General features: G+C 40.0%; 2 protein-coding genes across 2 annotated transcripts; one reads left to right on the top strand and one right to left on the bottom strand.

Moving 5' to 3' along the window:
* Window positions 1-8,294: 8,294 nt before the first annotated feature.
* On the bottom strand, window positions 8,295-11,652 carry LOC129113977 (LRRN4 C-terminal-like protein). Its single transcript, XM_054626470.1, has 2 exons — window positions 11,566-11,652; window positions 8,295-10,763 (listed from the first exon to the last, which is right to left on the bottom strand). Exon 2 carries the CDS (start codon window positions 10,753-10,755, stop codon window positions 10,042-10,044), a length of 714 nt encoding a protein of 237 aa, XP_054482445.1. The 5' UTR covers window positions 10,756-10,763; window positions 11,566-11,652; the 3' UTR covers window positions 8,295-10,041.
* A 5,774-nt stretch (window positions 11,653-17,426) lies between these two features.
* On the top strand, window positions 17,427-22,512 carry si:ch1073-224n8.1 (zinc finger protein 345). Its single transcript, XM_054625151.1, has 2 exons — window positions 17,427-18,463; window positions 19,046-22,512. Exons 1-2 carry the CDS (start codon window positions 17,800-17,802, stop codon window positions 19,990-19,992), a joined length of 1,611 nt encoding a protein of 536 aa, XP_054481126.1. The 5' UTR covers window positions 17,427-17,799; the 3' UTR covers window positions 19,993-22,512.
* The last annotated feature ends 403 nt before the right edge of the window (window positions 22,513-22,915 follow it).

Raw genomic sequence — 22,915 nt, 5'->3', positions numbered from 1 at the left:
GATGGAGTTAGGTTTAGGACTGAAAATATCTTGCCAGTCATCCTCCGTGTATAAGTTATAAATGCCTCAGTTTAAAGTGCTCTGAATGCATGGCAATGTTCACATCTCGCATTTGCCAAAATATGCGGCTACATACAGCCTGTGTCACCAGATGCATTGTTATTAAAAAAAGTGTGCTGCATTGCGCAATAAAACACCTCATTAATGTTCAGCGATATGACGGTGGTATCCGTGAGATGATGCTAATTAGCCAGCTGTTAGAGATTTCTCCATAGCGTTTATACTATTGCATGCATCTCTTTAATATCTCTGGGTGTATTAGGCCATTGTAGGCAGATAAGCAAATCAATGCAGGAGTGCTTTATTGGAATGTTTGGGTTGTAAACATGCTAGCAGTGTGACTTTAGGGATGGGATGGTTGGTGTCTATGGACTGAAATATCTCAACAGCTATTGGATGGAATGCTGTGAAATTTTGTAATACATTCATTGTCCCCAGAGGATGAAACCTTTGGTATTCTTCTGACCTAAGACATAATGTTTTTTATTGTCAACTACAAATTGTCCTAACTTTTGGTAAAGACAGAATCATGGTTATCCAGAAGATGAATTAACTTTGACCTTGATGCTAAATAAAGATAAGTAATTATTATACCTGCCAAATATCAACATGCTAGCATTATCATTGTGAGCATGCTAGCCTGCTGATGTTAGCGTAGCTGTAGACTCTTGTCTTATTATATGATTTTTGCACCACTGTGATGAACCACTTTTTTTCAGATTTGAATTCAGTTTCTAAACTGACCTCCCTAAAACATAACTGTGTCCCATCGTATATCAATATTGTCGTCTGAAAATGCTTACATCATGATGATGGATTTTATCCATGCTACCCATTCCTCTTGTCTCAGCATGACCATTGTTCCAGCAATCAAACCAGATAGTTGGCAGCCGGGGTTTTACAATAGCACTCAGCTGTTCAGACACATTTTAAAGCATTAATGGATTTTTAAATGGATTAGAGAGAATACATCCAGTTTAAGAGCACTGACACTCTAATGAATCTTTTTTTTTTTACTGTGCAGAGCACTTTTGAGGACACACACACACACAAAAAAAAAATGTCAACACCAGAATATCCACAATCTCTGTAACGATGCAGCACACGATGTTCCAGATCCAGGGTGTAATTCCTGACACATGGTTGCACTGTTTTCTGGTGTTGCAAGCCAATGTCAATATTACATGACGCAGAGCTCTGTGTGTGGTGAAGAAGGAGGGCTTGGATTTTTAATGAACAGTGTGTCCTCGGTGCTAAAGCAAAGAGAACTGGAGCAAGAAATTACAAGCGTTCCCCACTCCTCCCCCCTCATCCTTCTCCTCCTCTTCCTCCTCCTCCTCCTCCTCCCACCCTCTGCTTCACTACCTGTGTTTCTCAGCGGATTTCACCCCCACTGGAGACACGTTGACTTGATTCATGAAGCAGATAAAAAGAGGTGCGTGTGGATTACGGCCTGACTCCTGACACATGAACACAGCACACATTTGCGACTCGGCGTGTCTCCAGACGGCTCCTCCTCTCATCTCATCACAGCCAGAAAATGACCTAGATTCTGAAGGCTGCTGTGTGTGTGTTTACATACACAGCACACTGATGACATTGTCAGGCCTTCGTTTTCAGCAGCCAGGAGAGGGATGCTGTTACAGTATCCGAAGCTCAAACCCGCATCCTACCATGATAAAACACTCTGCAGAGCCACATATCCATGCTGTCCTCCGACTGCATGCATGATGGTGTTAATGGCTATTGATCCTTTTGGCTGGCAGACATCCAAGAATATCCAGACGTTGCTAAATATATATATTATTCTGCATTGAATCCCAAGCTGCCTTGCGTTATTAGACTCCCCAAAGGTTTACATCTCTCTCTTCTCTCTCTCTTTCATCATGAATATTCAGATAAAGGTCAAGTCCTTGCTCTCCTCTTGAGCTCTCTATCCCCCCGTGACTGTGTCCTGAATAATCTGTCCCTGATTCATCTCTTGTTCCAGTACTTGTTCCTGCCCCAGCTGCAGCGTTTTCTTTTTGGTTTTTTTCCTATTATAGCGGAAATGGGAGGGGTAATTGGGATTGGTTTTGTTCAACATCTGGTCATGCATCAGTCCTAGATTCTAGTTCATGCCTCAGTTGTTTCTCTAAAGGTATTCTGTGTGCGTGTATGCTCATACAGATTGGACATTTTTTCACCTTGTTTAATCTGCTGTGCTGCACCTGGCCTAGATGCAGGACAGGATGTGCATAACTACATCTTTGCCCCTTGTATTTAAAAAAATCCCTATTCACAGTTGTCATGTTTTTGCATTGATTCCGATGGAGAAGGTGCTCAGTTTTGGGACTTCTCTCTCTGTACTGTATTTAACTGCATTTCTGTTAAACACGTTCTCCCAATTTTTCATGCAGTTTTCCTCCCCTAGTTCAAAGTGGATGCGAGATTCTGTGATTGACTGGCAGCCTGTCCAAAGTGTCTCCTTTCCTTCATCCCGATGCATGCTGGGATATGCTCCACTGCCCCCTTGACAAGGAAAAGGAAAAAGCAGGTAAAGAATATAAATGGGAGGCAAGATACAGAATATACAGAAGATACAGAGATGCAGTTCACACTTTTTAACTGTGAGATTGTCCTTAGAGACAATAAAGAACATGATATTTTATAATGTGCATGAAGAGCCGCTTATTCAAGACCAGCTTAATAAAAGTGGGGAGCTAGAACATTGCAGTGCAGCCTCTCTGGGAAAACTACTTAACCTCACTGGGTTAAATACAGCTCTGGCTCCATGTCCCTCAAGGTTTCCTACACTCTTTTAAATATTAAGCTGCCGGCACCTGAGCAGGAGCTGGAGCCTTTTATAAACATTATCAAATAAACCAATGGCCACACAAATAAAGAATACATGCTAAGGATAAGCAGAAAGCTAGTTCATCAAGATAATATGATGCAGGAAAATAAGCTGCGTTCTTTGTCTTTTACAAAGCTAGATTGTCATGATACATTTTCTTTCAACATGTACTATTTGTAGTATCATAATGTCCACCTCTCAGGACACTGATTACCACTGTAATCAGTGTCGTTTCTTCGCAGGTTCTTGGTTTGTACTGATAAGTGTCATGCCCCTGCTCGAAATGAAATGATGTCTTCAACGACATGGTCTATTTGAATAATCTTTGTACCATAATAAAAGTATCATTAGTGAAATTTCCACAGTGTTAGCATCAATATAAATGTTACTTGGTTTATGTAAATAAAGCTGGAACACAAAATAAATTAGATATTGCATTTTCGCCTAACCAAACTGTACCCTTTTATAGTGACTATGCCTTTGCGATGATGCAGTTGCAGCACAAACTCTTACAAACCATTTCACAACATCTGCACATTCCCTTTGCACAGACTGATGATTGAGTAAAGCAGAATTGTTGCCGTTTAAAGAAACCATAACCCATTGGGCCAAACGCATTTAGGATGAGTGCAGTACTACACTTCATCCACCAGAAGGTGACATAGACTCACATTCAAGGCTGAGGACAGGCTTTAACAGCTGAACTGAAAGAAATTTGTGATACGACTTATATCATTGGGACAACCAACATTTTTTGAACATCTCTTTGGAACAAACATTAATTTTTTGCGACGCATCTGCCTCCTATTACTGAAAAAAAAGGCAAAGAATGCAATTCTCTGTAAAGTAACGGAGCCATAAGATCTGGCTCGCTTCAAAGAGCTGTGATTCCCATTACTAGCCAGCACCACCCTGCGTGAATTCATCTTAAATTGCTGTGTGCTCATTTAGTTTCTTTTTTTGTTGTAATTGTTTGTCGTTCAGGTAATAATGGTTATCATTAGTTTTTAGCCAAGCTAGATGGCAAACCCTCATTGCTTTACTAGTTCACTGTAAGCCTGTAAATCTCCACAGAGATCTATAAATTGTTCAACAAGTTTTCAATTATTGCACAACTTAAAATAAACTGTTAATTGTCATATACAAACAGGTAGATACATGAGATTTGACCTCTGCATTTAGCCCATCCTAAGCTCTTCAGGAGCAGTGTGCTGCTGTAAAGCACCCGGGGAGAAACTTGGGGTTGAGAATCTGGCTTAAGGTCACTTTAACACACTGACAGTAGGAGCCGGGTCATATAACGGTCATATCTCCCTACTGCAAAACAAACTGAACCATGAAAATGTCTTTTTTTTGAAGAGCAAAAACTCAGAAATCATAGTCCTATATTATTTCAGGAATTTTCTTTTGCTTTTTTCTAAATCATTTAAATTCTATGATTGGAGTGGAGTTTTCTAGTTTGACTGACAAAGATAAATAAATAATAATCTGGTTTACTGGCCTTGGCAAACACCTCTCCCCTTTAACATGAGCATGAGGGTTTTATGCATTCAGATCTGTTCTCTGGACGCTGGCACGTTGACTTGGATGTTTTTTTGTTCTCTGATGAAAAGGAAAATGTCGTTATCCTGGCCTGTGAAGGCATGTGACGGTTGAATAAGCAGGTGTGTTTGTTTGTGCGTGTGTGTTTGTGTGTGTGTGTGTGTGTGTGTGTGTGTGTGTGTGTGTGTGTGTGTGTGTGTGTGTGTGTGTGTGTGTGTGTGTGTGTGTGTGTGTGTGTGTGTGTGTGTGTGTGTGTGTGTGTGTTTGTGTGTAATAGTGCTGATGCCAAAGTGATTGATAACTCTCCTCTCCAAGCTCGAGCTCAGTTTCAACCTGCTCAACTCTGTCCTGTATAATGCCAGGTTGCCATGGTTACCCTTGCTCTTCATACAAGGAAATGGGGAGGAAAAAGAAGGGAAGGATTTTCTCCTCCTCTTCTTTATGAAACGCTCTTACAGAGTCATCCTGGGGGGTTGAGTGGAGAGCGCTGACCTTCCTGTCGAGCATGGAGGAAAAATGTCGGTAAAAGAAACAGTGATGGAAAGCAAACATTTAGCTGCTTCCTCAAACACACTCACTCTCCCCCTGCGATGTCAAAATGTGGCTGAGCTGATTACCGCTGCAAACTCATTTTCATCCTTATTAGAGCAACTAATTTCCATTTCCACTACATAATCACTGAGTGCATGCCCGAGGTGGCTCTGAACAGTGCTCTCTGCGACAATGACCTCTAGTGGTTCCTGTGAAAACAAATAAAAGTAGCTCTGACTCACACTGAACCTGTTTTGAGAGGTGTCTGGATGATGAAAGATGTCACACTCTTGATGTTTTATTTTCAGCGGCGTCGATGCCAAAAGAAGAAATATAATCTAAAACACACCTTGTTGCATTTACATAAACCCCCCATCATCCTTATGGAGACATCCGAGTTACACTTTGAGACTGAAGGTAATCTTTTATTTACAGAGTCATGGTCTGAGCCAAGTCAGACAAACACAGTCTAAGACATAGCAGGAGTAAACAGGATGAGACGCCTGCAGGGGGGTTTAGTTTCTACAACCACCCACTTAGACCCAGAGTTTCAACTGATGAAGGCCACGGCATGGCCCAGAATCCCTCTGTAAAAAAACTGTTTTCAACTCAAGACGTCACCTAGCTTGTTTAGCATCGAGTACTTTGATTGACACCCTTTCATTTGCTTTTCTCTTTATTCATTATACCGTCTACAAAAAGCTTAGAAGACCAAAGAAGTGGAAACCTTTTTCTGCATTTGAATAAAGCCAGTATGCATTCAGGACGGTCTAGGTCCAATAATGGGCACTGATGGATGCCTGACCCACTTTGAAGATTTTATGCCCTGTGAAAGCTGACCCCCGCGTGCAGAGAAAGCAGCCATTAGTGCCCCTGCTGGTGGATTACTAATAACAAAAACTAACATTAATTTCCCCAGCAGGAAATGCAAATTAATTTTTTCATGATTAATTAATTGCATGTAAATGAATGACTGTTCGGGATAGGTACAAGTATGATGTTGTGAGATAAAGATAATATTACAACCTACAATTACATTCATTGACGTAAAGCCTCTTAAAGCCTGAGCTACACGCTGCTGCCATAAAAACACACCCAGTGATTGTTTTTATCTAAAGATGAAACAATCACTCCCTATTTAATTGCACATACAACTCGGGGGGTAGACCAAATAATGTAATCACTTCATGAAAAATAATTTAATTTTGTAAAAGCTGCCTCAGAAGAAGGTAAAATCAGGTTACCAATCCAAAAAAAATTCAACACCTTTTATATTGTAAACAGTTTATCCATCCTATTACAGAAGGTTATTATTATTAATATTATTAATATGTTTTTATAGTGGCGGAAGATTTAGTTTTTTTTTTATAGTTCATTAGCAATTACATGTTAATGCTTTAATAACATAAAACAGACATGGGTTACTCTCCATACTGAGTGCTTTTTCTTTTGGTACTTTAAGTAAATTGTACTGAAACTATTTGTACATTAAAGGAATACTTCACACACAAAATAACCTTATATCAGTTACTCACTCTGTGTTACTTTGTAAAAACATAATTTTACATTAAAAACATAATTTTACAAAATCTCACACACCTCATGAAGTATAATCCAAGTCTCATTTATCCAGTCGTGTGCTCATTTCCCAATCACATGCGTCATCTCCAAAATGGTATTATTTAAAATTAGCACAAATGCATTTTTTGATTTTTTATTCTCTCTGGAGACATGCGAGAACAACTTTAGTAAACACAGGGTGATTGATTGATACACAAATGGTCATTTTGTGGGTGATTATTCCTGTAACGTTAGTAGCATTTTGAACCCAGCACATTTTGATACATTGTTAATAAAGAAATATTGGTTAAAGCAGTTGTAGCTTAATGATCTAAATACTTTTACTGATACCTCCTAATTTACAGTGGGTTTTTTTGCCGGCCACTTTGAAGATCTGTTTTGTCTCATGTAGCATTGACTCCTCTCATTTCCATGTGCTGTTAATAGACACTGGGCCTACTATGATCCAGCTTTGTCATTGTGATTATGTTGCTTTTGTGTTGATGCCATTTTCTGCCCTTTAGTGCATTCGTCTGTCAGTATTAAATATGAATCACCTTATTGCCCTCTGTTGGCAATAAGGGGACTAATAGACACTTATAAAGACACTTATAAAAGTCCTTAATTACTTAACGCCCCTTAAAAATGTCTAGCCTGCTTCATGGCTTGCGTGACATTTCCATGTTTAGAGAAGTGAATTAGGTGAGTAATTTCTCAACTACGTCTTTTTAATCATCATTAGCCGCATAACATTGTGCAACACCAGCAGGGAGAATCCAAAACTTCATGAATACACATAGAAACATGTCGAGCAGCATTTCCTAGACTACACAATCACTCATTCTTATACAAACGTACTCCATCGTCAGTTTTAGTCACACAGTTTGTCATGTTTTAACATGACAAACTGTGTGTCGGCAGGTAGAGGCCAACACAAAGTATCTTATTGTGAAATCCTGCAGCCTGAATTTAGCTGATTCACTCTTTTGTATGCAACCACTTCACCATAAAAAGTAACATGGGTTAACGGGTTTACTGAATGAGATAGCAGTGATTCAACATGACTCTGTCCTGAACCTAACACGCGTCCCTGCCGCTGACCTGCAGTTACAAAAACTGCTTTTCATGTCTGACTAATGCTGTGTGTTTTAAGTTTTAAGTTTTTAGTGTGCAGCTTTTAAATGCTGTTTTTAAATGTCTGTAAAGTGTCTTTGAGTACTCTGAAAAGCGCTCTTTAAGTAAGATGTATTATTATTATTATTATTATTATTATTATTATTATTAAAAAGAAAAAAAGAAAAAACTGCGTAACTAATCTTTGAGAGTCATTATTATCTTTGACTGTATCTGCGTTGTTTTTCACTTGAGATGTTGAAAATGACAAACAGTTCACAAGAGCAGAAACATTACTGAGAAAAAAAAAAGATATAGCTAATAGTCTGTATAAATCTGAGATAAATGTCCGTTAAATAATAGTAATTTTCTTCCTATCTGATTTATTTGTATTTAGCTCTTATTTTCTATTGGAAAAGATAACTAATATTAAATAGAAATTCAATTTTTTTTATGGAAGCAAAGCAAGCCTGAACACCTAATAGTGACAGTACTATCACTACTGAACACTTAATGTTGAAAATCAGACATCACTGAATTCATAACTTTTAACTCTCTGTAGTAGGTAGCTTAGATTATTATTTCATGATCATTCAAAAACATCGGGAAGTTTAAAAAATACAAAGTTTATTGAAAAAAAGGCAAACCACATTTATTTTGAAATTATATACATAAGTACACATTGTGCTATTCTGGTACCATCAGCAGAAACCCACTGCTCTGATAGTAGTTCTTGTCAAATCTATTTTACAGGTTTAAGTACATTACAAAAAAAACATGATATTTTGCATCTGGTCTCATACTGGCCCATTCATGTCAAGATTTCCCCTCCCAGTTTGATAGCGACTGCATTCAGGCTGAGAATGTGCCATTAAAGCAACATCTGGAGGCCATTTCAGCCACTGAAATGTACAATCTGTTGTGTCTCCAAATTACAGATGTTAGATGATTTCCATGCAGCTCTTTGCGATGTAAGTTATGCAGCGCAGTTGGAGTAAGAAAGACGCCAGGAGCAGTGGAACAACTCCGTGGCAGCAGCCAGAGCAAAAAGGAATTATAACATGGCTGCAAGACATGCAGATGGAGGCTTGAACATGAGATAAACTGGGGAGGGATTTAAATATTGGACTTTCTTCTCTTTTTTCATCAAGGCAAAAAAATAAATGCCTGAAGCTTCTCACCAGCTCAGTGCTGGATGACTGGAAGTCTCAGTTGGAATGAGACAAGCCCCACAAAATCCATATCCAGTGAAAAGGCGATTGTATGACAGTTGGGGAAAAAACAGCACTGAACACTTGTGCTTACTCAGTATGCTGACACAACTTCAGACTAAGAAAGAAAACCACACCCATCCAAAAAATTGAAATAATCTTTAACATACTTTTTATAATCAGTAGTTTCAGCTTGAACAGTCAGTCTTGTTTTTTGTGCTATAGACTTCAGTTTGTCCCTTTAGTCTTTAGGGAATCTTGTCAAATCGAACTCTTAACATGTACAAGTTCTACGGCAGCATACAAATTATTGTCATAAATACAGAACATAATACAGCACATCATTCACTTTCAGTTCTATCATACGATCATAAATCGTTTCACTCTGTAATTTAATACACACAACTCTCACAGAGAACTGCTAGCTAACCCAAATTAAATAATTGTACCAAGACCACAAATAATATCAAAATATTCAAAATCATTTGAACTTTTGTTGGCTATTTTGTGTCTGGTATAAATCATTATTTTCATTGTATTCCAAACTGTCAAGACATCTTGAATTCATCATATAACCTTCCCTGTTCAAAGAAAACCAAGTATCTCCCAATTTGATTATTTAAATTTTTTTAAAAACAGTTTTCTTAATTCATGAAACCTAATGATGTGGAGATACACGGTTTTCCCAGGACCACGGCTGTTTCTGTTAAATAGTAGTTTTTCGAGGAATGAACAAAAATCAGAAACAAAAATCTTAAATTCCCTGACATCAAGGAATGAAGAAATACTTAAATTATCGTACTGCTGGTTTGGCATGTTTTATCCCAATAACTAATGATCTAAACTACAATGAGCAGCGGCAAGCAGGGACTACATGCTGGGATGTTCCTTCAAGTCCTGAGATCTGTTCAACAAACAGCTCATTTTTGACAACAGTCGTGTTTTTCGTCTCGCTTGGAGAATAAGTGCAATATTTTTCTGCAGCTGTAATTTCAAATCATGGACGTGAGGACTTTTCTTTTACACTTATAGATATATTCATGTGTGATGACGAACACTGCCTTCTGCATTTTCAAGAAGCTTCTTTTTGCAGAAAACCTCAGACATTATAATGTAATCACATTAGCTGTGATGTCGCTGAGGGGTCTAATGGGACAGAGCCTTATCTCACTGAGTGTCCAGACTTGTTCACTGCATCGAGATGCTGGTCTCCTGTTTCCTTTGCTTCTTGCGCCACCAGAGCAGGACAGCCAGCAAGAGGAGCAGCAGGAAGACCAGAGCTCCCCCGATGAGTCCCGCTTTCATAGGCAGACTGATGCCTCTGGACTGGTACTTCATACAGGATCCTTCACTGTCTCCAGCATCGTTCACTGCAACCACACAAACCTCTGTGAGGGGGTCGACGTGTCCCAGTCCGCCGCTCCTTTTGTCCTCCCCAAACCTCTGCCTCTCTTCCCCCCCTACTGTCACAATATAAGTTGTTATGTATGAAAGAGGTGCACACCACTGAGCAACAACCTCTGAGCCGTTCCAGGACACTGATTTCAGGTTGGGAGCCTCTGGAACCACGTTATGTAAAGTGAACCCTGGACACAAGCATCCGGTCAGGGATAGTTTAGCACAGGGGATCTGACTCTCAAGACAGGTATTGTAGTCACATCGCTTACGGGGCCCTACGATTGGAGACACTTTGTCCCGTGTATTAGGGGTGACTGGTTCATCGTATATATTGTAATCATTGTCGGAAAACACATTGTTCTTGGTCTCTATCCCGTGTGGTGTCACAGGTCTTATGGGATTCTTCTCTACAACTTGTGATGTCGTAGGCTGGGGAGAGTAGCTCCTGATGAGAACCAAGCAAACGATCGCCAGGGGAAAAGCGAGGTCCCTGCTGGCAGCCATTGAGATGTCTGGAGATCATACAAAGTAAAATTCCATCAGTTAGTTGGAAATCTATTTTTTTACTTCTGTGCATAGGAATGAAAAGTATCAGCCCCTTGGGTTTGCAACCAAATGCACATTCAGAATGTCAGTTGCATTTTTTTCTTGCATGAAAGAGCCTGAACGAGGACATAGAGTTACTTCTCTGCTGATGCTGTGTCGTTTAGAGACTATATGACTGCAGGGAATGAAACAAATGGCTTAAATGTGTGCCTGAATAACACACCTAGCATAAACTGTTTCCTCAAAACCAGAGCACACTGTTTTTACTCTTGAGTAAGCACATGAAATACTGTGCACACTTAATTAGTTGAAATGTATTATTTTGTGGCATGTTTGCCAATGATTTATGGTCTTGTTTACATAGCTGCGAGGAATAATCCTCTTTTGTTAAGATTTGGAGGTACTTCACTCTAATTCAGCATTCCAGACGGTATTGCACAACAAGTCCACATGCCTACACACCCGAGTCCAACCCAGCCCTATCATCAGGATCCAGTTACAGGAAATCTGCCTGAGCGATTTCCACAATAATCCACACAAACATACCTGAAATATGCTCTCCGCTGGGCATGCATACAGAGATAACAATGAAGACCATTCAAAAAAATCTCATAATATAAAACTGTGTTTAACTGGGTTTATAACAGAACTGGAGCTTTCATTGAATACTAATGTCCTCTGTGTTCTTTGTCTCTTTTGCCACAGCTAAGCTCTGCTCGTTTACGTTAAGAGTAAAAATATATAAAATATTAAAAGATATGAACTTACCTGTTGTTTGCAAAAGTTTGAAATCTCTATGAAAATGTCAAAGGAGCTCCTTATTCCTCGTCTTTCCTCCACTTGCTCCCTTTCTTGCTCTCTCCACCTTTATATGATTCCCTTCTCCCCAACAACCACCTCCTTCTTTCTGCCCTCCCACAGTCCCCCACTTATTCCTGACTCTTCTGCTCCAGATCCCCTCCTCCTTGATAAATGGTCTAGTAATGCGAGTGACTGACTGTGCCTGTAGTTAAGTGGTATTCCTATAGTCTGCTATTAGTTACTGCTACTGGTGAAGTGAACCACGTGGATTCCCGTTACATTCCCACGTGGTGTGCAGGTTTTTCAGAGCGTGTCTCGCTTGTTAATGAGCTCTTGTTTTCCTTTTAGGGCAGAGGAGAGATTTAACAGGACAGTGAAACCTCTGTGTCAGGGCTTTGATTCATTGGAATGTATCATCACTGACATATGCTAGTGGCTCCATACTGTATATCCCAGTTTAGCCACACAACCTTTCACCTAAATCAAATGTATGACTTTACTCCAGACACTGCAGCAAAACTGAAAGGATTTAAACGGTTGTGCATCTGTTCGCCAAAAGGCCGGAAATTAACCAGACTGGACTTGTACCCGAAATGATTTGTAAAGTGTGAAAGAGCCATGCTGGTACTTATCTTAGAAAAACTGCAACAGATTCAAATGAGAGGTTAAAAAAGTGGTTTTAACTTACTTGAGATAACACCAACATCATGACAAGAAAACTCCTCTCAGCGCTTCCAGGAACAAGATGTTTTGTTAATGAGACAATTTGAAAAGCAACTTCATGTGACAGCTGTTGACCTAAATCCTAAACGCTCACATCTCCACCCTGATTTTGAGCTCAGTCTTCAGAAAAAGTGACCACAATTAGCTCGCATTGTCCTGACGCAGAAGACATTAGTTCTGTCAGCTGCTGGGAAACAACATCTCAAAGTTTGCTTAACTGATAATGTCAGTTCACATTTTACTGACTGTATGTGCCATAATCCTGCTATAATTTTCACATTTTCTCTACTTCATATGATTCAGCAGGAACCAACATGTTGAGGGGTATAACATCATAAAAGCTACTTTTCCCCAAGATAAATGATTTATTACTTTTATATTATATCATTATTGTATATTTTCTTTCTGTCTTGTAAGACATTTGTGTGTACTTGAGTAAATAGTGTTTGGGTCAGCACAGATGGGAAAGAGTGTGGGTGTGTAAGTGTTGAGGACATGCACATATTTTCATGCAGGGATGTGGGTTTATAGGATACAGGTTGTGTTTATGTATTACATCCAACTCTGATAGTGAAAAACATGTATCTATTTTAGCTTGATTTAATGATAATTAATGTTTATGCTGAAGTGAGTCAGTTGGTCTGTAAAAAAAACTGTGACACAAACTATTTAATGACTTCATAGGAACAAAGATGGTGTGACGGGCTATATGAGTGAGTCGGAAGCAGAGGTGAAGTCACTGACTAAGAAATATTTATGTTGTTACTCTGGAAGTGATACGAATTCCAGCAGATGGTAAATGTTAGCCGGTTTGTTACATAATCCCACAATGCCCTGCCTCTCTTTGGTATGGACCACGCCACTTTTTCCCCAACCACTGTGTGGCTGGGATGGGCCTTCTTTCCTCATCAGGAAAGAGTGTGTATGGATTCAATTAAATGAAAGCAGCTAAAATGAATTCTACAAGGTTCTGTTATAGTAAGATCTGTAGAACAAGTAACATGATTGTTTGCTTTATAGCTGCCATGCACAGTAAAATAAGATCATGCCAACATTTTGGCTATTGGCAAATTTCACAAATGAACGGTCAAGTAAATCATTATTTTTTCAACAGCCTTGGGGGAAAAAAACTTGAGGTGCCAACTTTGTCCCACACATCAAACTAGAATTAACAAGGTTCTATTTTACTAGTTCACTTTGAGAAAATGTATTTCAACTCTAAAAGATCCAGCTGCTGTTAAATAGATGCAGGAATGAAGCGCTGCGACACATTTTCACTTTCAATTTATTCTTTGGGCAAGTAATCAGTGGACTGTATTGCCAAATGATTCACCTCATCTTTCTGAATAAATAATAATAGCCTAATTAAAAAAGCATTTGTTTGAATTAAACTTGTTAATGTGCTTAGTATATTTATGTTAGTGAGGAGTCTAATGGGAGATCATTAATGTAGGGCTTGACCTCAGTATCAGTCATATTAAAACAGTCTATACTGCCTCCTAGAGCCCAAAATAACAAGAGGCAGGCGAGGTCTGTGCCTTTTCAGTTACACAACTGGGTGTAGTTGACAGTAATTAGTTTTCATGATGGATTGCACTGTGACACTGAACGGTTCATCTGCGAAGCATCAGGGAGTTCATGACACATTTGGCCAGTTTAACGGCATCCAGCATCCAGCATTCTGTGGGATAAACTGTAATCGTGTCCGTCAATGTCAGAGTTTTCATAACCCACTGAGAGGTCGATGATCTGCGGGCGTTTAAATTTAGAACCCTAGAAGTATCATTTTAGATTGAAAAGAGCAAAACTTCTGCTTTTACTCAGCAAATGGCTGCTGCACTGCCATGAAGTTTGGACCGCATTTCACCCCGAATAGCAACTTACATGCTGACAAATAATAATAATTAAGCCTTTATTAGTCCCACAAGGGGGAAATTCGGCTCTCTGCATTTGACCCATCCCAGAGGAGCAGTGGGCTGCAATGAAGTGCCTGTGGAGCAATTTTGGGGTTAGGTGTCTCGCTCAAGGACACCTCGGCATGTTGCCTGTAGAGGAATTCGAGCCACCGACGTTGTGGTTGCGGGTCAAGCGCTCTACCTCATGTGCCACAGCCGCCCCATGAGCTGTGGATGGATAGTACACCTGCTCATGGACTCAACTGAAAAAAAGAAAAGAAAAATACATTTGTCAGACATGGAGTCAGGCTTGAATAAAATAAACAAGTTACTAACCCGGCTTCCCACACGTTTTCGTCCCAACTCGTCACATACAGGTCACTAAGACTTTTTTTTGGTGAGCTATAAAGCCATGTGATATTTTCTCATTAGACTTGCAACAAAAGACATATGCTGCAAGATAGAAAAAAAGATAAATAATGGTATAAATAATAGGCTACGAGACCGAACTTTGTCTTTTGATTGGTTAATTTAGGGTTAGGGTTATTTAATTCGTTCTTGTTTCTATTGTACAATTAGATATCAACCTCTTAAACACTATGCCCCTAGCCCGAGCAATAAAATATGATGCTCAAAATGTGAGGTGTGTCTGCGCCTACAAGGTTTCTCACCACTTCAAGAAGTACTACCCTGAGCCTTCCGCTTAGCACTTATTGTATTCGTATTAGTTTGTTTCTGCACTATACTTTTGCTCTGGTTTATGCTCTTAGATGCTTGTTTAAGAAAGGAGATGCACTTATGACTTCTGGTGACTAGTAGTTCTCTTGAATACCTATGTTGAATACACTTGTAAGTCGCTTTGGATAAAAGCGTCTGCTAAATGACTGTAATGTAATGTAGTGTAATGTTTCTTTGAATAATCTTGGTATCATAATAAAGGTAACACTTGTGAGATTTTTGCAGAAGTGTAGGCATTAGACTGTTACTGGGTATATGTAAGCACAAAGCTGGAGAGGTTTAAGTCGGGGCATGTTAAGGGTGGCCATTTGGGTAGATTTGTGTACCATCTGTGCCTTGCGAAATGTTGTCAGGTAACTTTAGAAATCATTTAATTTAATTTACATGTCACCAATGGTATTAATTCCATACATTTTGTGTTTTGTTTTAAAAGGCCTCTGTACATGTTCCCAATCAAAGAAAACCATGACCCAGTTGGACACCTGCCTGTAGTGATGGTCAATCCCTCCAAGATGAGTGTAGTACCATGATTCATCCAGCAGCACGAGACATACACCGTACTTACATGGATGGATGAGGATAGGCTCTCTGATGCTGATGGAAGGCACACTACAAATGCTCCTCCATGTTATGCAAAGGAAAACAGTTTGCTGGATTCAATTAAAATGATCCATAGACACTGGAGTAGCCATTAGCAGATCACAAAACAGCAAAGATAAGTTTATTTTTCCTCTTCTTTGGCTGCCAGTTTAGCGTATGCTCAGTTGGCTTTTTTTTTGCTGTGTGATTATGTAACATTAGCTGCTTGGTGTTGAAATTGTGTTTCTTTTGGCAAAATAGTTATCATGAGATTTTTCAGGGTTATCTACGTGCTATGTGGGTATGCAAGATGAATATGATGCAATAAATGTTAAACATGTGGTCCATCATGTATCATCGCTGCATTATTTATCTTTCCCAACTCCATGGTCAACCGAGGAAAACTTATTAACAAAATAAAAAAATAATTTATTAAGATTATTGTGCTCATTTCACCCAATTATGTGTGCTGGAGACAAAAATATTGAGCACACACACAAAATGAGACTGAATTACGTCTTCAATCAGACTTGGACATTTATTTAATTTTTTTACTATGCAAGATTTATCGAAAAAGAAAATGGCTAGGTACAGTACCAGTCAAAAGTTTGGACACACCTTCTCATTCAATTTTTTCTTTATTTTTTATTTTTTCTACATTGTAGATTAATATTGAAGACATCCAAACTATGAATGAACACATATGGAATTATGTGGTAAACAAACAAATGCTCAACAAACCAGAATATGTTTTATATTTTAGATTCTTCAAAGTAGTTGAATGAGAAGGTGTGTCCAAACTTTTGACTGGTACTGTATCATACTTTCTATTATACTTAGGCCTATATATTGTATTTCAACATTCATCTGCAGTAGTTATTAGGCTATTAGGCTGTCAAATAATTATAATGGAGTAAAAATAGTTAAACAATAAAGTAGCAAGAATTATAAATAACATTAGCCATATTTTGGATTATTATAACCTTATGGATGCATTACTGTGTATGTAACATTTGAATGGTGTAGTTTTAATGAGTTTATATGATGTTATGTAGTTAAATCTGTCAGAATGTACAGTACCAGTCAAAAGTTTGGACACACCTTCTCATTCAATGTTTTTTCTTTATTTTTTTTATTGTTTTCTACATTGTAGATTAATATTGAAGACATCCAAACTATGAAGGAACACATATGGAATTATGTGGTAAACAAACAAATGCTCAACAAACCAGAATATGTTTTATATTTTAGATTCTTCAAAGTAGTTGAATGAGAAGGTGTGTCCAAACTTTTGACTGGTACTGTAGATATTTGACAATATAAGAAATACAGAACATACACATTTTTTTTTTGGTCATTGTCTTTATTTGTGTTATTTTAAAAAATGTGGCCAAGACAGACCATAACATTTTACAGTTGAAAAACTTCTCAGAGCTTGCTGGCAGAGAATGTATGTAAATGACCACAAACATATTTTTAGCTACAGTACCAGTCAAATGTTTGGACACACCTTAAACAATAAAGAAAACCATTGAAAACTCATTCAATGGTTTTTCTTTATTTTTATTTTTATTTTGTTTCTACATTGTAGATTAATATTGAAGACATCCAAACTATGAAGGAACACATATGGAATTATGTGGTAAACAAACAAATGCTCAACAAACCAGAATATGTTTTATATTTTAGATTCTTCAAAGTAGTTGAATGAGAAGGTGTGTCCACACTTTTTAACTGGTACTGTATGCAAAATCGTATTTAATTAAAGGTAAGGGAAAGCCACACCACTCCTCCTCCCCCTCTCTTCAAGTCATCACCCAGGGCACAGACAGAAAAAAACCCCTCTCCAATGACGTCATCCCTGTGCGACGGGCCTCAGCGTTTACAGTTTTTTTTGGCCCGAGTTCTGGACGGAAGCTGAGGGAAATGGGTGAGTCGCAGCTGAGAGGCCCACGGTATGAAAGTCTCGGGACAACAATAACATAACGGACTTGTTCGTGACCACCCCGCACGTGTCGTGTCACCCGCAGGAGTCGCGGGATTTTGCACGCACACGTCTCTTGACTCCTCGACTGTCTTGTGTTTAAAGAGTCTGAAAGCTCGCCTGCTAGCGTGTAGCTCCGCGGGAGGCCGGGCCCTGCAGGGAGGCGCGCTTGTTTTCATTTTCTTGTCAGCTCCGCCAGCATTAAAACCCACCCAGTGTGTTCACATTTCTTTTGGACTTTGTTGAGTTTGCAGGTAAACGCAGGTAAACTCCATCACGACCATGACTTCCAGGAGGACGGGCTATGCAGGCAGCATGGACGCGTCTCCTGCAAACAGCTCTATCCACAGTGGGAACCGCAAACAGAGCATCATCAACATCCCCGACCGGACCTCCGGAGCTCCGCAGGGCGGCGTGACCGTGACGTCCCTGAAGTCCCGGCTCGCTCCGACCATCCAGACTGCCATGTCCGCCGCTGTGGACACTCTGCTCGGCGAGGTGGTGCTGGTGCTCAACGAGACCCAGCAGGAGCTGCTGCACAAGGAGCAGGAGAACGAGAGGCTGAAGGTGAGGCTGGAGGTGTCGGAGAGGGAGCTGAAGACGCTGCAGGAGTGTCTGTGTAGTGCTCAGAAGCTCATAGACCAGCTCCAGATCTCCTACACCGGACCCCAGTCCATCGGGCAGTCCGTCTTCGCCCCCTCGCTGTCCTCCATGGCTTCGATGACCTCTGACCTCGACCGGGACCACCAGAACGGCCGGAATGTGAACGGAGCCGGCGTGGACTTGGGTCTGGGTGGTTCCGTGGATGACTCTCTTCATGGGTTCGAGCCAAGAGATGACTACAAAATGTGCCAGCTTTCGATCCAGCCGGATGGCTCTGTGACTAACCACGCTCTGGACTCCTTCACTTCCAACACATCTCACATGTGCTCCGATTCCAGCAGAGGTAGATATTACATTACATTACATTACATTACATTACATTACAGTCATTTAGCAGACGCTTTTATCCATTCAACATAGGTATTCAAGAGAACTACTAGTCACCAGAAGTCACAAGTGCATCTCCTTTCTTTAAACAAGCATCTAAGAGCATAAACCAGAGCAAAAGTACAGAAACAAACTAATACGAATACAATAAGTGCAACAGACTAATATGAATACAATAAGTGCAACAAACTAATATGAATACAATAAGTGCAACAAACTGATACAAATACAATAAGTGCAACAAACTAATAGGAATACAATAAGTGCTAAGCGGAAGGCTCAGAGTAGTACTTCTTGAGGATATCCAATGTGTGCAGTGTGTGTGTTGTACTTAATAATCTGTGTTTCCTTTGACTGTGTGTCAAAGCAGATTAATCAAAACCTTGCTTTGAATGGACATATGGATTTATTTTTGTGTTTTGATATAGTAATGCTTCTACAGTTAATGTAATTGTCTTATCTGAAACCCGAAGTCTGAAGTAAAAGTTTGATTTAATTGATTGATTAACCGTCTCTGCATCTTTCTATTTGCTTTAAGATGAGAGGCAGTCTCAGGGACCAGGTGGAGCATCTGGGTTTGAGATTAAAGAGGAGCAGGGACCCCCCTCAGGCTCTTGTCAGCCCAGCAGCAAGGAGCCTGGGTTGCGTAATGACAACAGAGCCGGGGACGGCGACCTCGGCTACGTTCAAGTCGGAGGGGAGGGAGCTTCCCAGCGCTCCTTTACTCAACCTCTACGTCACCAAAGACCTGTGCGAGAATGCAGCAGTGCCTTGCAGCAGGGCGGACTTGATGGACAGAAGCAATTGGCCAGGACTGCTGGAGCCGGGAGAGTAGACAGTGTGTCACCAGGCAGAGCGGAGGACTCTGCGGGACCTTCGGCCTCTGACACAGCAGCAGAGCCCGCCTTAGATCGGCCTCACCACTGCTTGGAGTGTGGAAAGACCTTCCGTCTGATCTCCAGCTTGAAGAAGCACATCCGCATCCACACCGGAGAGAAGCCCTACCCGTGCGCGGTCTGTGGCCGTCGCTTCCGCGAGTCAGGGGCGCTCAAAACCCATCTGCGCATACACACGGGGGAGAAGCCGTACTCCTGCTCCGAGTGTGGAAACTGCTTCCGCCACTTGGACGGTTTGCGCAAACACCGGCGCACGCACACCGGAGAGAAACCGTATGTGTGCGCCATCTGTGGGAAGCGCCTTAGCCGCCTGCAGCATCTCAAACACCACCAGCTCATCCACACCGGAGAGAGGCCGTGCTGCTGCCCCTTCTGCAACCGCACCTTCAAGGAGCCCGCAGCGCTGCGGAAGCACATCCGCACGCACCGGGAGGAAGGCGGTCACATGGGGATCGGTGCCAGCGATGACACGGACCCGGACGCCATGGACGACATTAACAACCTCCACCCGGCAGCTCCGTCCCCTCAGATGAGGTTTGGGGAGTGGGGAGCTGAGGAGGATGACAGCTCAGTTGTGGACTGTGTGTAGGGCATGATTGAGGAGGAACTGATTGTCGGTATTCAAAACCACGAGACCGTCTCCGGATGAAAAACATGGAATACGGCGTTTGTCGTTTCTGAACGTGGCGGATGAGGTCATCTCTGTTCCATGCTGTTGAAGTGAACACTCAGGCTACATATAGTGCTAGCCTTGGAGATTTGTTTATATCTGGCATTTGTTAATGCTTTACACTGTTGTGATGGAAAAAAAAGAATAATAATGATGATTGAAGTATCCACTGTACATTCATCAACAGTGATCGTTTTCTTCAGTCATCCAAAAAGCAGCAGCAGTAGCTTACAGGTTGTTCTTGGCACAGGGAGATGCTGGGTTGTTAACTTCCCGTATTCATTTGGGAAATTGATGGCAGAAGTGGACAAGAGCTGTTTCCTCACTTTTCAAAATATAAGTGCCTTGAACACACACTCAACCATCAACTGAGTCGCTGCTGCTGCTGCTGTTCAAGATAGTTCATACCTGGATTTTAGTCCAGACTTACTGTTACATTACGACTCTGATCGTGAGTTTTTTTTTGTTTTTTTTTTATAGTTTCACACATAAGAGATTGGATTTGCTGTTGAATTATCTTCAGTTTCTAATTAAGCATGCTTTTGCCAACTCACTGAGCTGCTCAAATAGATGGAAATGGATCTAAGGCTGCAGGGTGTATTTGTTAAAAGCAAAATACCATTTTAAATGAAGTATTGTCATTCTGCAGAGATGTCCTGGTCTTCACATCTATTTTGTTTTAACTTGATAAATTGATACTATTTGAGATGGGGTATTTTACCCAATAATAATTAAGTCAACTAAATGGTCAGTCAGGTTCATGGATCATAGTATCGATATTGCAACAATATTGTGGAATGGACCATTTGGGGCTTTTACAAAAAAAATGTACACAATGAGATATTTGATAAATAATCATCAGTAATGTAGATGTCATTTTTAAGTGGGTTTAAGCAAATAATAGAACAGCTGGAACAGTCCCACTGTTTTTCTCAGTTATAATTAAAGATTAAAAATCCCCGTTCCTAGTGGAGGCATCAAATATAAGAGGGTATCATGGCCTGGCAGTCTACCCCAGTGAAGCCATCTGTAAACCTAAAAGCTAAAATATCGTTTCGACCACATATTCATTATTGTGTCACTCTTCAGTCGACGGTGTCGCATTCTGAAGCCCTGCTCTACTCTGTCTTATCTCTTCCTGTCTCTTTGCAAAAACACCCTTATCAGTCACACAATCGTAATGTTCTCAGAAGACTGTGGCGACAACATTTCAGTTTGAAGTTATCCGAGCATGTGTTTATCTGTTAAGTCAGTGGTCCTCAACTTTCAGCGCAAAGCATTTTTGGTTGAGGAAAAAAAATATGTAATACACAGCGCTGTGCCATCAGTGTCTGATTTATTAAACTGTCAACACTGAAGGTTGCATTGTTGCATTGAATTCAGTTTATGAACTTATATTTTTAGTGAATATTTATTAAATAACTATTTTTAAAGGATTTTTGAATGGATGCTAATTTTAAATATATTTTAAAAAAATTCTCACGTACCCCCTGGAGTGCCTTCACGTACCCCCAGGGGTACACGTACCCCCATTTGAGAACCACTCGATGAGGGCACAGTCGGTTGGCATCAGCATGCACCCCTATCAACAGCTTAAACACGTTACTGTTTCACCAGTCTTAGATTTTCATCTCTCTTTTATGGGCCATATCTTAGCATTCCATTTCTGTTTAAGCTGCTACTGTTTGTCTGGAAAGCCTTCCAATTTTCTGGACTTGTATTATTGTAACCAGCCAGTCACTAGCAATTAATAGTGGTTGGGATTTTGGTGCTTGCATGTGCATTTCTGTTCCTCCGCTGGCATCCATTGCCTTTTTCCCGGCTGTTTATGTACATAAGAATGTAGTTTTTAGCCATTTTATATGGATTTATGAGGGTTTAACATTTGTGGAAAAGTTAAAAGTGCAACAGCGACTTAAAAAAAACAAAAAAACGTAACGTGCTATGAAAACATCAGTATGCTAACATGCAATGTAATAATATATACTCTTATTAAAATGATCCCTGATGTGAGTCCACTGATGCGTCAGGGTTAACAGCAGAGCATTAATCTTCTCAGCCTTTTGAGCTATACTGTAGGTCTCTGGAGTCATTTACCATGTATACTACTATAACGATCCCCATGTAACTACTCTATGTACATTTACAAGTGTGAGTCATTTGAAACGGCACTGAAAATGTTAAATATCTGTTAATGTATACCCAGAATACGATTTGCCATGGCAGTCTTAATCCCGTATAATCATATTTATTGTTTTTTGTATTTCATACAGAGGGGGCCTTTGCATGTAGGTTTGAACCGAAATGGCATTCTTCCAAAAAAAGTCAGTGTTAAAATGTGAAAAGGAAAACTTTTTTTTCCCCAATGCATCTGTGTATAACATATATTCCCCCACATCATGTTCATTCTGTTATCTGCTGTAAATGTTACTATATTAAAGGGCCTTGTTTATACTTCTTTTTTTCCCTGTGGCTGTTTATTCCATAGATGAGATATTAAGTAGAGGTTCCTTTTTTTAAAACTATAACCACAGTATAAAATAAGATAATCCTTTATTAGTCCCGCAGCGGGGAAATTTACAGGATTACAGCAGCATAGAGAGAGTGCCAACAAGAGACATAGTAAAAAAAAAAAAAAAAAAAGTATTATAAGTAAGTAATAAAAAAACTTTATTTGCTCACAAATACATGCTAATTTTAGATCATCCCTGTCTGTTCATCTCAGCGTTATTACTCAAGTTTCAGTCAGTTTGTGTTTCATTGTATCATGACAGGAAAACCACATACACCCTGGAGGAGAGTTTTCACACTGATTGAAACTTTGCCAAACATTTTGCGTAGG

The sequence above is a fragment of the Anoplopoma fimbria genome, chromosome 24 (assembly GCF_027596085.1).
Source record: "Anoplopoma fimbria isolate UVic2021 breed Golden Eagle Sablefish chromosome 24, Afim_UVic_2022, whole genome shotgun sequence".
Lineage (NCBI taxonomy): Eukaryota > Metazoa > Chordata > Actinopteri > Perciformes > Anoplopomatidae > Anoplopoma > Anoplopoma fimbria.
This window is presented reverse-complemented; position numbering and strand designations above follow the sequence as displayed.